Genomic DNA, 17,368 nt, shown 5'->3' with positions numbered 1-17,368 from the left:
CTACCAACATCATCATGTCCCAGCTACCAACATCATCATGTCCCAGCTACCAACACCATCATATCCCAGCTACCAACACCATCATATCCCAGCTACCAACATCATCATGTCCCAGCTACCAACACTAGGTCTATGTCAGTGTTAAGACATCATCATGTCCCAGCTACCAACACTAGATCTTTGTCAGTGTTTAGACACCATCATATCCCAGCTACCAACACCATCATGTCCCAGCTACCAACATCATCATGTCCCAGCTACCAACACTAGATCTTTGTCAGTGTTTAGACACCATCATATCCCAGCTACCAACACCATCATGTCCCAGCTACCAACATCATCATGTCCCAGCTACCAACACTAGATCTATGTCAGTGTTAAGACATCATCATGTCCCAGCTACCAACACTAGATCTATGTCAGTGTTAAGACATCATCATGTCCCAGCTACCAACACCATCATATCCCAGCTACCAACACCATCATGTCCCAGCTACCAACATCATCATGTCCCAGCTACCAACACCATCATGTCCCAGCTACCAACACTAGATCTTTGTCAGTGTTAAGACATCATCATGTCCCAGCTACCAACATCATCATGTCCCAGCTACCAACACCATAATGTCCCAGCTACCAACACCATCATGTCCCAGCTACCAACACCATCATGTCCCAGCTACCAACATCATCATGTCCCAGCTACCAACACCATCATGTCCCAGCTACCAACATCATCATGTCCCAGCTACCAACACCATCATGTCCCAGCTACCAACACTAGATCTTTGTCAGTGTTAAGACATCATCATGTCCCAGCTACCAACATCATCATGTCCCAGCTACCAACACCATCATGTCCCAGCTACCAACACCATCATGTCCCAGCTACCAACACCATCATGTCCCAGCTACCAACACCATCATGTCCCAGCTACCAACATCATCATGTCCCAGCTACCAACACTAGGTCTATGTCAGTGTTAAGACATCATCATGTCCCAGCTACCAACACTAGATCTTTGTCAGTGTTTAGACACTATCATATCCCAGCTACCAACACCATCATGTCCCAGCTACCAACATCATCATGTCCCAGCTACCAACACTAGATCTTTGTCAGTGTTTAGACACCATCATATCCCAGCTACCAACACCATCATGTCCCAGCTACCAACATCATCATGTCCCAGCTACCAACACTAGATCTATGTCAGTGTTAAGACATCATCATGTCCCAGCTACCAACACTAGATCTATGTCAGTGTTAAGACATCATCATGTCCCAGCTACCAACACCATCATATCCCAGCTACCAACACCATCATGTCCCAGCTACCAACATCATCATGTCCCAGCTACCAACACCATCATGTCCCAGCTACCAACACTAGATCTTTGTCAGTGTTAAGACATCATCATGTCCCAGCTACCAACATCATCATGTCCCAGCTACCAACACCATCATGTCCCAGCTACCAACACCATCATGTCCCAGCTACCAACACCATCATGTCCCAGCTACCAACATCATCATGTCCCAGCTACCAACACCATCATGTCCCAGCTACCAACATCATCATGTCCCAGCTACCAACACCATCATGTCCCAGCTACCAACACTAGATCTTTGTCAGTGTTAAGACATCATCATGTCCCAGCTACCAACATCATCATGTCCCAGCTACCAACACCATCATGTCCCAGCTACCAACACCATCATGTCCCAGCTACCAACACCATCATGTCCCAGCTACCAACATCATCATGTCCCAGCTACCAACATCATCATGTCCCAGCTACCAACACCATCATATCCCAGCTACCAACACCATCATATCCCAGCTACCAACATCATCATGTCCCAGCTACCAACACTAGGTCTATGTCAGTGTTAAGACATCATCATGTCCCAGCTACCAACACTAGATCTTTGTCAGTGTTTAGACACCATCATATCCCAGCTACCAACACCATCATGTCCCAGCTACCAACATCATCATGTCCCAGCTACCAACACTAGATCTTTGTCAGTGTTTAGACACCATCATATCCCAGCTACCAACACCATCATGTCCCAGCTACCAACATCATCATGTCCCAGCTACCAACACTAGATCTATGTCAGTGTTAAGACATCATCATGTCCCAGCTACCAACACTAGATCTATGTCAGTGTTAAGACATCATCATGTCCCAGCTACCAACACCATCATATCCCAGCTACCAACACCATCATGTCCCAGCTACCAACATCATCATGTCCCAGCTACCAACACCATCATGTCCCAGCTACCAACACTAGATCTTTGTCAGTGTTAAGACATCATCATGTCCCAGCTACCAACATCATCATGTCCCAGCTACCAACACCATAATGTCCCAGCTACCAACACCATCATGTCCCAGCTACCAACACCATCATGTCCCAGCTACCAACATCATCATGTCCCAGCTACCAACACCATCATGTCCCAGCTACCAACATCATCATGTCCCAGCTACCAACACCATCATGTCCCAGCTACCAACACTAGATCTTTGTCAGTGTTAAGACATCATCATGTCCCAGCTACCAACATCATCATGTCCCAGCTACCAACACCATCATGTCCCAGCTACCAACACCATCATGTCCCAGCTACCAACACCATCATGTCCCAGCTACCAACACCATCATGTCCCAGCTACCAACATCATCATGTCCCAGCTACCAACACTAGGTCTATGTCAGTGTTAAGACATCATCATGTCCCAGCTACCAACACTAGATCTTTGTCAGTGTTTAGACACTATCATATCCCAGCTACCAACACCATCATGTCCCAGCTACCAACATCATCATGTCCCAGCTACCAACACTAGATCTATGTCAGTGTTAAGACATCATCATGTCCCAGCTACCAACACTAGATCTATGTCAGTGTTAAGACATCATCATGTCCCAGCTACCAACACCATCATATCCCAGCTACCAACACCATCATGTCCCAGCTACCAACATCATCATGTCCCAGCTACCAACACCATCATGTCCCAGCTACCAACACTAGATCTTTGTCAGTGTTAAGACATCATCATGTCCCAGCTACCAACATCATCATGTCCCAGCTACCAACACCATCATGTCCCAGCTACCAACACCATCATGTCCCAGCTACCAACACCATCATGTCCCAGCTACCAACATCATCATGTCCCAGCTACCAACACCATCATGTCCCAGCTACCAACATCATCATGTCCCAGCTACCAACACCATCATGTCCCAGCTACCAACACTAGATCTTTGTCAGTGTTAAGACATCATCATGTCCCAGCTACCAACATCATCATGTCCCAGCTACCAACACCATCATGTCCCAGCTACCAACACCATCATGTCCCAGCTACCAACACCATCATGTCCCAGCTACCAACATCATCATGTCCCAGCTACCAACACCATCATGTCCCAGCTACCAACACCATCATGTCCCAGCTACCAACACCATCATGTCCCAGCTACCAACACCATCATGTCCCAGCTACCAACACTAGATCTATGTCAGTGTTAAGACACCATCATGTCCCAGCTACCAACATCATCATGTCCCAGCTACCAACATCATCATGTCCCAGCTACCAACACCATCATGTCCCAGCTACCAACACTAGATCTATGTCAGTGTTAAGACACCATCATGTCCCAGCTACCAACATCATCATGTCCCAGCTACCAACATCATCATGTCCCAGCTACCAACACCATCATGTCCCAGCTACCAACACTAGATCTATGTCAGTGTTTAGACACCATCATGTCCCAGCTACCAACACCATCATGTCCCAGCTACCAACACCATCATGTCCCAGCTACCAACACTAGATCTATGTCAGTGTTAAGACACCATCATGTCCCAGCTACCAACACTAGATCTTTGTCAGTGTTTAGACACCATCATGTCCCAGCTACCAACATCATCATGTCCCAGCTACCAACACCATCATGTCCCAGCTACCAACACTAGATCTATGTCAGTGTTTAGACACCATCATGTCCCAGCTACCAACATCATCATGTCCCAGCTACCAACACCATCATGTCCCAGCTACCAACACTAGATCTATGTCAGTGTTTAGACACCATCATGTCCCAGCTACCAACACCATCATGTCCCAGCTACCAACACCATCATGTCCCAGCTACCAACACTAGATCTATGTCAGTGTTAAGACACCATCATGTCCCAGCTACCAACACTAGATCTATGTCAGTGTTTAGACACCATCATGTCCCAGCTACCAACACCATCATGTCCCAGCTACCAACACCATCATGTCCCAGCTACCAACACTAGATCTATGTCAGTGTTAAGACACCATCATGTCCCAGCTACCAACATCATCATGTCCCAGCTACCAACACTAGATCTATGTCAGTGTTAAGACATCATCATGTCCCAGCGAACTTAACCAAAGAACTATGTCAGTGTAATGGCACCTTGTAAACACATAAAGTGATTAGTTCTGTAGCAATGCCAGGTTTAAAGTTGTTGATAAAATATTTTCAATCCGTTCAATTCTTAACACATTTTATTTCACAACCTTAACGCCATTTTATTTCAATGTGTACACCTTTTAAAATGTCGATAATCTTATTAGGTGTTAAAATTTCGATAATCCAATTAGCTGTTAAAATTTCGATAATCTAATTAGGTGTTAAAATTTCGATCTAATGAGCTGTTAAAATCTAAAACATATGTCAACTAATTAGCTGTTAAAATGTCGATGGTCTAATGTGCTGTTAAAATCTAAAACATATGTCAACTAATTAGCTGTTAAAATCTAAAACATATGTCAACTGATTAGCTGTTAAAATGTCGATGATCTAATGAGCTGTTAAAATCTAAAACATGTGTCAACTAATTAGCTGTTAAAATCTAAAACATATGCCAACTAATTAGCTGTTAAAATGTCGATGATCTAATGAGCTGTTAAAATCTAAAACATGTGTCAACTAATTAGCTGTTAAAATGTCGATGATCTAATGAGCTGTTAAAATCTAAAACATGTGTCAACTAATTAGCTGTTAAAATCTAAAACATGTGTCAACTAATGAGCTGTTAAAATCTAAAACAAGTGTCAACTAATTAGCTGTTAAAATCTAAAACATGTGTCAACTAATAAGCTTTTTAAATCTAAAACACGTGTCAACTAATTAGCTGTTAAAATCTAAAACATGTCAACTAATTAGCAGCTGGAACCTGAGGCTGTTCCGGGGGTAGAGGGAGACGACGGCAGCAGGTTGTTGGTTGCTGGGGACAACCAAGATGGCGGTGATGTCCTTGACCTACCTGTGGATTCATCAATCAGTATCCAGGTGGACGCTCCAGAGGATGACGTCATGAATACCGGTAAGGTAGACAGTCGAACAGCACCAGGGTCAGGGGTGTATTACGGCAAATGTAATCTGGCAAATGTAATCAGATACTTGTTGTGCGAATTTTGTCAACAGTTAGGGAAAATCAATCAAAGTTCACCTGAAAAGGTTTTATATCTAATTACTTTCTGATTAACTTAAACTAATGATAATCTAATCACCATCTGATTTTTCATTACCCTCTGATTACCTTCAACTACCATGTTTGTTTAACCGTCTGTCATTTAGCGCCTGCGCAATCGGAGTTCACATCAGCAGACGAGCCAAAGGAAGCTGGGCCAGCAGACGACGATTCACTGGGCGAGCCAGCGGAGTGTGAGCAGAACGTCATCCTTGTGTCTGCACATCAAGACTCGGTCGTCAGATTCTGGGATCTTAACGTGAGTCATACAGGGCGTCATACAGGGGAGTCATACAGGGGAGTCATACAGGGGAGTCATACAGGGAGTCATACAGGGAGTCATACAGGGAGTCGTTCATGGAGTCATACAGGGAGTCATACAGGGAGTCATACAGGGCGTCATACAGGGAGTCGTTCATGGAGTCATACAGGGAGTCATACAGGGAGTCGTTCATGGAGTCATACAGGGAGTCATACAGGGAGTCATACAGGGAGTTATACAGGGAGTCGTTCATGGAGTCATACAGGGAGTCGTTCATGGAGTCATACAGGGAGTCGTTCATGGAGTCATACAGGGAGTCATACAGGGAGTCATACAGGGAGTCATACAGGGGAGTTATACAGGGGAGTACAGGGGAGGACAGGGGAGTTAAACAGGGGAGTCATGCTGAAGAGGCATGCAGAGAAAGTCAGGCTGGGGAAGTCAGAAAAGAGAAGTCATACGGGAGAGTCATACTGGGGAGTCATTGAATAGGAAGCAGACTTCAAATAAACCTGATATTTATTTTTTTAGCGCAATTTCCATACTGGAATTGCGATTATTAATTCGTTATTTCTGGATGGATGGATGAATGAATGAATGGATGTGTGTCCGCAGCTTTACCGCAGCTTTAAGTTGTATCTCCTCCTCAACGAAGCAATATCCAAAAGCAAATATGTTAAACAAGTTCCGAGGATGATTGTGGGCACAAACAAAATTCCCGGAATTCCTTCCTGGATTTCCCGGAAAAGCCAAAAAACCTAGAAATTTCTGGATGTATGGATGTGTGTCCGCAGCTTTAAGTCTTATCTCCTCCTCAACAAAGCAATATCGAGGACTAGTTCCAAAAGCAAATATGTTAAGCAAGTTCCGAGGGCCAAAAAAATTCCCGGAATTCCTTCCTGGATTTTCCGGAAAAGCCAAAAAACCTCGAAAAAATGCAGTTTTTGGCCCATATCTCGGCAACCAGACCACTTAGCGACTGAAACATTTACCAATCGATTCCTGCCATAATTTAGAACAATATTGCAGAAGAAAGTTTTCAAAAATATCCTTTCGTTCTGTCACAATTTTTTTTTTAAAATTACATAAACACCAACAAACCGATCGTTCTCCTAGCTTGAACGCACCCCAGCATTATATCTATTTTTAGATAACATAAGGAAATTGCGCTTAAATTGTCACTAGACTTTTTATTAACATGTTTTCAAATGAGAGAAACTTCCGGAACAGCAGAAATAGGTTTTAAAAGAAGAATGTCCAGCGAGCTACTTAAGTCAAAATGTTTTTGATTCAGCGAGCTACTTAAGTCAAAATGTTTTAGATTCAGCGAGCTACTTAACTCAAAATGTTTTTAATTCAGCGAGCTACTTAAGTCAAAATGTTTTTGATTTAGCGAGCTACTTAGGTTAAAACGTTTTTGATTCAGCGAGCTACTTAAGTCAAAATGTTTTTGATTCAGCGAGCTACTTAAGTCAAAATGTTTTTGTATTCAGCGAGCCACTTAGGTCAAAATGTTTTTGATTCAGCGAGCTACTTAAGTCAAAATGTTTTTGATGCAGCGAGCTACTTAAGTCAAAATGTTTTTGATTCAGCGAGCTACTTAAGTCAAAATATTTTTGATTCAGCGAGCTACTTAAGTTTAAAATGTTTTGATTCAGTTTGAAGCTCACGTTTGTTCCACACGACAGGGCGCCATCTTGAGAGAGATTTCACCGGCCACTCCAAAACCTGGGTTACCTGTGACGTCAATCTGCTGCCAGGTCAAGGCCGGCCTTCTGGTGGCAGGGGACACAAGTAGGTCACCTACGCAAGTAGGTTATCTGCTTATGTAGGTCACAATTTTAAGTGGGTCACTTGCTTAAGTAGGTCACCTTCTACAGTAAGACGCAATCTAATTGCTAATTAACGACACAATCTAATCAACGATTAAGTCAGATCTTTTACCTTAATAATTGAGCTTCATCTTAGTTTTGCCAGAACGTCATTTATCACAAAACTTAACCAGACTTTCATGTAGAATTTGACTTACTCCACAAATGTTCTTTATCTCTCCTGCAGAAGGTTACATTAGTGTTTGGAAAATCCGGAAATTTTTGGCGGAGCCCCACAAAAAAGATGAGGTACTTCCCTTCCTGCTAACCCCACCACCATATTCATGCCAATGATTTTAGATTTCGTATCTAGCTCGGATGGTATTCTTAAGGATAGCAAACTTTTTTTTGTGTCGAGTTAATATGCAGCAATGTGTGTCTATCACTGTATTAGCGACTTTTGTTTTGTCAGAACCACATCAAGCAAATCGTCTTCTGGAGAGCACACGGCAGTAAAATAGTGTCCGTTGCCATGGATACGTCAACACAGCTCGTGTACTCGGCATCATCAGATACCTCCATCAGGTGAGATGTCAAGGTCATGTTCACCAGACTCCTAAGATGTCAATGTCATGTTCACCTGACTACCTACATCAGGTGAGATGTCAAGGTCATGTTCACCAGACTCCTAAGATGTCAATGTCATGTTCACCTGACTACCTACATCAGGTGAGATGTCAAGGTCATGTTCACCAGACTCCTAAGATGTCAATGTCATGTTCACCTGACTACCTACATCAGGTGAGATGTCAAGGTCATGTTCACCAGACTCCTGAGATGTCAATGTCATGTTTACCAGACTCCATCAGGTGAGATGTCAAGGTCATGTTCACATGACTACCTCCATCAGGTGAGATGTCAAGGTCATGTTCACCTGACTACCTCCATCAGGTGAGATGTCAAGGTCATGTTCACATGACTACCTCCAACAGGTGAGATGTCAAGGTCATGTTCACATGACTACCTCGAACAGGTAAGATGTCAAGGTCATGTTCACATGACTACCTCCAACAGGTGAGATGTCAAGGTCATGTTCAAACGACTACCTCATCTGGTTATGTTTAAATTGTCTTGCTTTCCATCGCAAGTTTAACAGCTGGTGTCTGTTGGTGTTTGTTGGTGTCTGTTGGTGTCTGTTGGTGTATGCTAGTGTTTGTTGGTGTTTGTTGGTGTTTGTTGGTGTTTGTTGGTGTTTGTTGGTGTCTGTTGGTGTTTGTTGGTGTCTGTTGGTGTCTATTGGTGTCTGTTGGTGTATGTTAGTGTTTGTTGGTGTTTGTTGGTGTTTAGTGTCTGTTGGTGGTGTCTGTTGGTGTCTGTATGTTGGTGTCTGTATGTTGGTGTCTGTTGGTGTCTGTTGCTGGTGTCTGTTGGTGGTGTATGTTGGTGTTTGTCGGTGTCTGTTGGTGTCTGTTGGTGGTGTCTGTTGGTCTGACAGCTGTTACATCACGTGACTATTTTTCAGAGTTTGGTCTGTTGTAAGCGGGAATTTCATTGGCTACTTTGGTCAGAGTAAAGCTGTCAATCACTCGTCCATTGAAGAAATAGACAGCTCGGCCTCACTGCCTGTTGACATAGTGGAGGTCAGTAGACAGCTGGTAGTGGTCAGTAGACAGCTGGTAGTGATAAGTAGACAGCTGGTAGTGATGAGTAGACAGCTAGTAGTGTGTGGTCAGTAGACAGGTGGTAGTGTGTGGTCAGTAGACAGCTGGAATGTGTGTGGTCAGTAGACAGCTGGTAGTGTTTGGTCAGTAGACAGCTGATAGTGTTTGGTCAGTAGACAGCTGGTAGTGTTTGGTCAGTAGACAGCTGGTAGTGTGTGGTCAGTAGACAGCTGGTAGTGTTTGGTCAGTAGACAGCTGGTAGTGTGTGGTCAGTAGACAGCTGGTAGTGTTTGGTCAGTAGACAGCTGGTAGTGTGTGGTCAGTAGACAGCTGGTAGTGTTTGGTCAGTAGACAGCTGGTAGTGTGTGGTCAGTAGACAGCTAGTAGTGGTCAGTAGACAGCTGGTAGTGTGTGGTCAGTAGACAGCTAGTACTGGTCAGTAGACAGCTAGTAGTGGTCAGTAGACATCTAGTAGTGGTCAGTAGACAGCTAGTAGTGGTCAGTAGACAGTTGGTAGTGTGTGGTCAGTAGACAGCTGGTAGTGTTTGGTCAGTAGACAGCTGGTAGTGTGTGGTCAGTAGACAGCTAGTAGTGGTCAGTAGACAGCAGGTAGTGTGTGGTCAGTAGACAGCTAGTACTGGTCAGTAGACAGCTAGTAGTGGTCAGTAGACATCTAGTAGTGGTCAGTAGACAGCTAGTAGTGGTCAGTAGACAGCTGGTAGTGTTTGGTCAGTAGACAGCTGGTAGTGTGTGGTCAGTAGACAGCTGGTAGTGTGTGGTCAGTAGACAACTGGTAGTGGTCAGTAGCCAGCTTGTAGTGTGTGCTCAGTAGACAGCTGGTAGTGTGTGGTCAGTAGACAGCTGGTAGTGGTCAGTAGACAGTTGGTAGTGTGTGGTCAGTAGACAGCTGGTAGTGTGTGGTCAGTAGACAGCTGGTAGTGTGTGGTCAGTAGACAGCTAGTAGTGGTAAGTAGACAGCTGGTAGTGTCTGGGCAGTAGATAGCTGGTAGTGTGAGGTCAGTAGACAGCTGTTAGTGGACGGTAGACAGCTGGTAGTGTGTAGTCAGTAGACAACAAGTAGTAGTCAGTAGACAGTTGGTAGTGGTCAGTAGACAGCTGGTAGTGGTCAGTAGACAGCTGGTAGTGGTCAGTAGACAGTTGGTAGTGTGTGGTCAGTAGACAGCTGGTAGTGGTCAGTAGACAGCTGGTAGTGTGTGGTCAGTAGACAGCTGGTAGTGTGTGGTCAGTAGACAGCTGGTAGTGTGTGGTCAGTAGACAGCTAATAGTGGTCAGTAGGCAGCTGGTAGTGTCTGGTCAGTAGATAGCTGGTAGTGTGTGGTCAGTAGACAGCTGGTATTGTGTGGTCAGTAGACAGCTGGTAGTGTGTAGTCAGTAGACAGCTGGTAGTGTGTGGTCAGTAGACAGCTGGTAGTGTCTGGTCAGTAGACAGCTGGTAGTGGTCAGTAGACAGCTAGTAGTGTGTGGTCCGTAGACAGGTGGTATTGTGTGGTCAGTAGACAGCTGGTAGTGTGTGGTCAGTAGACAGCTGGTATTGTGTGGTCAGTAGACAGCTGGTAGTGTGTGGTCAGTAGACAGCTGGTAGTGTGTGGTCAGTAGACAGCTGGTAGTGGTCAGTAGACAGCTAGTAGTGTGTGGTCCGTAGACAGGTGGTAGTGTTTGGTCAGTAGACAGCTGGTAGTGTGTGGTCAGTAGACAGTTGGTAGTGTGTGGTCAGTAGACAGCTAGTAGTGTGTGGTCCGTAGACAGGTGGTAGTGTGTGGTCAGTAGACAGCTGGTAGTGGTCAGTAGATAGTTGGTAGTGTGTGGTCAGTAGACAGCTGGTAGTGTGTGGTCAGTAGACAGTTGGTAGTGGGTGGTCAGTAAACAGTTGGTAGTGTGTGGTCAGTAGACAGTTGGTAGTGTGTGGTCAGTAGACAGTTAGTAGTGTGTGGTCAGTAGACAGCTGGTAGTGTGTGGTCAGTAGACAGCTGGTAGTGGTCAGTAGACAGCTGGTAGTGGTCAGTAGACAGCTGGTAGTGTGTGGTCAGTAGACAGCTGGTAGTGTGTGGTCAGTAGACAGCTGGTAGTGTGTGGTTAGTAGACAGTCAGTAGACAGCTGGTAGTGGTCAGTAGACAGCTGGTAGTGTCCATAATTTACAGGTTAGGTCATATTGTATACGTTACTAGAAACAAATTATTTTGAAATATATTCAAAGCACGTTAACGATATTAATGACCTCGATGACTTCATTTTCAGAGACCAGTTACGCAGATGAGGAAGGAAGTGACGTCAGAACCAGTTAAATCAAGCCCGAAGTTTGAGTACCCGCTTATCTTCGTGCAAGAAAAGTAAGTTAGGCCATAAGGCCATCTATTAGGCCATCCATTAGGCCATCCATTAGGCCATCAATTAGGCCATCCATTAGGCCATCTATTAGGCCATCCATTAGGCCATCTATTAGGCCATCCATTAGGCCATCCATTAGGCCATCCATTAGGCCATCCATTAGGCCCTCCATTAGGCCATCCATTCGGCCACACATTAGGCCATCCATTAGGCCATCCATTAGGTCATTAGCCACCCATTAGGCCATCCATTAGGCCATCCATTAGGTCATTAGCCATCCATTAGGCCATCCATTAGGCCATCCATTAGGCCATCCATTAGGCCATCCATTAAGCCATCCATTAGGCCATCCATTAGGCCATCCATTAGGCCCTCCATTAGGCCATCCATTAGGCCACCCATTAGGCCATCCATTAGGCCATCCATTAGGTCATTAGCCATCCATTAGGTCATCCATTATGCCATCCATTAGGTCATCCATTAGGCCATCCATTAGGCCGTCCATTAGGCCATCCGTTACGTCATTATGCCATCAATTAGGCCATCCATTAGGCCATCCATTAGGCCATCCATTAGGTCATTATGCCATCCATTAGGTCATTAGCCATCGATTAGGTCATTCATTATGCCATCCATTAGGTCATCCATTAGGCCATCCATAAGGCCATCTATTAGGCCATCCATTAGGTCATTATGCCATCCATTAGGCCATCCATTAGGCCATCCATTAGGCCATCCATTAGGTCATTATGCCATCCATTAGGTCATCCATAAGGCCATCCATTAGACCATCCATTAGGCCATCCATTAGGCCATCCATTAGGTCATCCATTAGGTCATCCATTAGGCCATCCATTAGGCCATCCATTAGGCCATCCATTAGGCCATCCATTAGGCCATCCATTAGGCCATCCATTAGGTCATTATGCCATCCATTAGGCCATCCATTAGGCCATCTATTAGGCCATCCATTAGGCCATCCATTAGTCCATCCATTAGGCCATCCATTAGGCCATCCATTAGGCCATCCATTAGGTCATCCATTAGGCCATCCATTAGGCCATACATTAGGCCATCCATTAGGCCATCCATTAGGCCATCCATTAGGCCGCCCATTAGGCCATCCATTAGGCCATCCATTAGGTCATTAGCCACCCATTAGGCCATCCATTAGGCCACCCATTAGGCCATCCTTTAGGCCATCCATTAGGTCATTAGCCATCCATTAGGTCATCCATTATGCCATCCATTAGGTCATCCATTAGGCCATCCATTAGGCCGTCCATTAGGCCATCTGTTACGTCATTATGCCATCCATTAGGCCATCCATTAGGCCATCCATTAGGCCATCCATTAGGTCATTATGCCATCCATTAGGTTATCCATAAACCATCCATTAGGCCATCCATTAGACCATCCATTAGGCCATCCATTAGGCCATCCATTAGGCCATCCATTAGGCCATCCATTAGGTCATTAGCCATCGATTAGGTCATCCATTATGCCATCCATTAGGCCATCCATAAGGCCATCTATTAGGCCATCCATTAGGTCATTATGCCATCCATTAGGCCATCCATTAGGCCATCCATTAGGCCATCCATTAGGTCATTATGCCATCCATTAGGTCATCCATAAGGCCATCCATTAGACCATCCATTAGGCCATCCATTAGGCCATTCATTAGGTCATCCATTAGGCCATCCATTAGGCCATCCATTAGGCCATCCATTAGGTCATTATGCCATCCATTAGGTCATCCATCAGGCCATCCATTAGGCCATCCATTAGGCCATCCATTAGGCCATCCATTAGGCCATCCATTAGGCCATCCATTAGGCCATCCATTAGGTCATTAGGCCATCCATTAGGCCATCCATTAGGCCATCTATTAGGCCATCCATTAGGCCATCCATTAGGCCATCCATTAGGCCATCCATTAGGCCATCCATTAGGCCATCCATTAGGTCATCCATTAGGCCATCCATTAGGCCATCCATTAGGCCATCCATATGGCCATCTATTAGGCCATCCATGAGGTCATTATGCCATCCATTAGGCCATCCATTAGGCCATCCATTAGGCCATCCATTAGGCCATCCATTAGGTCATTATGCCATCCATTAGGTCATCCATAAGGCCATCCATTAGACCATCCATTAGGCCATCCATTAGGCCGTCCATTAGGCCATCCGTTACGTCATTATGCCATCCATTAGGCCATCCATTAGGCCATCCATTAGGTCATTATGCCATCCATTAGGTCATTAGCCATCGATTAGGTCATTCATTATGCCATCCATTAGGTCATCCATTAGGCCATCCATAAGGCCATCTATTAGGCCATCCATTAGGTCATTATGCCATCCATTAGGCCATCCATTAGGCCATCCATTAGGCCATCCATTAGGTCATTATGCCATCCATTAGGTCATCCATAAGGCCATCCATTAGACCATCCATTAGGCCATCCATTAGGCCATCCATTAGGTCATCCATTAGGTCATCCATTAGGCCATCCATTAGGCCATCCATTAGGCCATCCATTAGGCCATCCATTAGGCCATCCATTAGGCCATCCATTAGGCCATCCATTAGGTCATTATGCCATCCATTAGGCCATCCATTAGGCCATCTATTAGGCCATCCATTAGGCCATCCATTAGTCCATCCATTAGGCCATCCATTAGGCCATCCATTAGGCCATCCATTAGGTCATCCATTAGGCCATCCATTAGGCCATACATTAGGCCATCCATTAGGCCATCCATTAGGCCATCCATTAGGCCGCCCATTAGGCCATCCATTCGGCCATCCATTAGGTCATTAGCCACCCATTCGGCCATCCATTAGGCCACCCATTAGGCCATCCATTAGGCCATCCATTAGGTCATTAGCCATCCATTAGGTCATCCATTATGCCTCCATTAGGTCATCCATTATGCCATCCATTAGGCCGTCCATTAGGCCATCTGTTACGTCATTATGCCATCCATTAGGCCATCCATTAGGCCATCCATTAGGCCATCCATTAGGTCATTATGCCATCCATTAGGTTATCCATAAGACCATCCATTAGGCCATCCATTAGACCATCCATTAGGCCATCCATTAGACCATCCATTAGGCCATCCATTAGGCCATCCATTAGGTCATTATCCATCGATTAGGTCATCCATTATGCCATCCATTAGGCCATCCATAAGGCCATCTATTAGGCCATCCATTAGGTCATTATGCCATCCATTAGGCCATCCATTAGGCCATCCATTAGGCCATCCATTAGGTCATTATGCCATCCATTAGGTCATCCATAAGGCCATCCATTAGACCATCCATTAGGCCATCCATTAGGCCATTCATTAGGTCATCCATTAGGCCATCCATTAGGCCATCCATTAGGCCATCCATTAGGTCATTATGCCATCCATTAGGTCATCCATCAGGCCATCCATTAGGCCATCCATTAGGCCATCCATTAGGCCATCCATTAGGCCATCCATTAGGCCATCCATTAGGCCATCCATTAGGTCATTATGCCATCCATTAGGCCATCCATTAGGCCATCTATTAGGCCATCCATTAGGCCATCCATTAGGCCATCCATTAGGCCATCCATTAGGCCATCCATTAGGTCATCCATTAGGCCATCCATTAGGCCATCCATTAGGCCATCCATATGGCCATCTATTAGGCCATCCATTAGGTCATTATGCCATCCATTAGGCCATCCATTAGGCCATCCATTAGGCCATCCATTAGGCCATCCATTAGGTCATTATGCCATCCATTAGGTCATCCATAAGGCCATCCATTAGACCATCCATTAGGCCATCCATTAGGCCATCCATTAGGCCATCCATTAGGTCATTATGCCATCCATTAGGTCATCCATCAGGCCATCCATTAGGCCATCCATTAGGCCATCCATTAGGCCATCCATTATGCCATCCATTAGGCCATCCATTAGGTCATTATGCCATCCATTAGGCCATCCATTAGGCCATCTATTAGGCCATCCATTAGGCCATCCATTAGGCCATCCATTAGGCCATCCATTAAGCCATCCATTAGGCCATCCATTAGGTCATCCATTAGGCCATCCATTAGGCCATCCATTAGGCCATCCATTAAGCCATCCATTAGGCCATCCATTAGGTCATCCATTAGGCCATCCATTAGGTCATTATGCCATCCATTAGGCCATCCATTAGGCCATCCATTAGGCCATCCAATAAGCCATTCATTAGGCCATCCATTAGGCCATCCATTAGGCCATCCATTAGGCCATTATGTTATCGTTATGTCATTCTTGGAACACTATGCCAACCCGTTTATCCATTCTATTGACGCGTGACATAAAGACAACCCGTTAAACCCTGTCGTCACCTCTGACAACCCGTTAAACCCTGTCGTCCCCTACAGGTGGCAACCCTTCAGAAGATCTGCCAACCAGCGAAGCCAGGCAGACGACAGCAAGAAATTTTTCTCAGCCCTCATGAAACCTCGGGTAATTAGTCGTTGTGTTAATTAGAGGCTGTCTTATAACATCGGGTAATTAGTTGAGTTAATTAGAGACTTATAACCTCGGGTAATTAGTCCTTGAGTTAATTAGAGGCTGACTTATAACATCGGGTAATTAGTTGAGTTAATTAGATGCTAGACTGACCACGCCCACCTGTCCCCAGGCTTACAACATTAGTTGAGTTAATTAGATGCTAGACTGACCACGCCCACCTGTCCCCAGGCTTACAACATTAGTTGAGTTAATTAGATGCTAGACTGACCTCGCCCACCTGTCCCCAGGCTTACAACATTAGTTGAGTTAATTAGATGCTAGACTGACCTCGCCCACCTGTCCCCAGGCTTACAACATTAGTTGAGTTAATTAGATGCTAGACTGACCTCGCCCACCTGTCCCCAGGCTTACAACATTAGTTGAGTTAATTAGATGCTAGACTGACCTCGCCCACCTGTCCCCAGGCTTACAACATTAGTTGAGTTAATTAGATGCTAGACTGACCTCGCCCACCTGTCCCCAGGCTTACAAAATTAGTTGAGTTAATTAGATGCTAGACTGACCTCGCCCACCTGTCCCCAGGCTTACAACATTAGTTGAGTTAATTAGATGCTAGACTGACCACGCCCACCTGTCCCCAGGCTTACAACATTAGTTGAGTTAATTAGATGCTAGACTGACCACGCCCACCTGTCCCCAGGCTTACAACATTAGTTGAGTTAATTAGATGCTAGACTGACCACGCCCACCTGTCCCCAGGCTTACAACATTAGTTGAGTTAATTAGATGCTAGACTGACCACGCCCACCTGTCCCCAGGCTTACAACATTAGTTGAGTTAATTAGATGCTAGACTGACCTCGCCCACCTGTCCCCAGGCTTACAACATTAGTTGAGTTAATTAGATGCTAGACTGACCTCGCCCACCTGTCCCCAGGCTTACAACATTAGTTGAGTTAATTAGATGCTAGACTGACCACGCCCACCTGTCCCCAGGCTTACAACACTCACCTGGACAGCTCCAGATCTGCTGACATGTCCTCTGGTGCCGTCTTCAGGGCTCTGCCTGTCTACAGGGTAAATTGGTTAGGTTTTAGGTTAAGTTAGGGCATAGAGTTTAGGTTAGGTTTTAGGTTGAGTTAGGGTATAGAGTTCTGGTGCCGTCTTCAGGGCTCTGCCTGTCTACAGGGTAAATTGGTTAGGTTTTAGGTTAAGTTAGGGCATAG

General features: G+C 45.3%; 1 protein-coding gene across 3 annotated transcripts in view; it reads left to right on the top strand.

The window, feature by feature from the left end:
* LOC131935549 (WD repeat-containing protein 64) overlaps positions 1-17,368 on the top strand; it is a 50,693-nt gene that overhangs the window by 30,842 nt on the left and 2,483 nt on the right. For 2 of the 3 annotated variants that reach the window (XM_059291999.1, XM_059291998.1), the window contains exons 22-30: positions 5,237-5,396; positions 5,651-5,802; positions 7,494-7,599; positions 7,864-7,925; positions 8,089-8,201; positions 9,139-9,256; positions 11,535-11,626; positions 16,050-16,134; positions 17,139-17,219. In XM_059291999.1, the coding sequence (XP_059147982.1) occupies positions 5,237-5,396; positions 5,651-5,802; positions 7,494-7,599; positions 7,864-7,925; positions 8,089-8,201; positions 9,139-9,256; positions 11,535-11,626; positions 16,050-16,134; positions 17,139-17,219 (969 nt within the window). The remainder of the gene's footprint in view (positions 1-5,236; positions 5,397-5,650; positions 5,803-7,493; positions 7,600-7,863; positions 7,926-8,088; positions 8,202-9,138; positions 9,257-11,534; positions 11,627-16,049; positions 16,135-17,138; positions 17,220-17,368) is intronic. The other variant, XM_059292000.1, reaches the window with a different exon arrangement.

Source organism: Physella acuta, unplaced genomic scaffold (genome assembly GCF_028476545.2).
Source record: "Physella acuta isolate Inbredline_101_S28 unplaced genomic scaffold, ASM2847654v3 ptg000148l, whole genome shotgun sequence".
Lineage (NCBI taxonomy): Eukaryota > Metazoa > Mollusca > Gastropoda > Physidae > Physella > Physella acuta.
The sequence above is the reverse complement of the archived record's forward strand: the minus strand, read 5'-3'. Positions and strand labels throughout refer to the sequence as shown.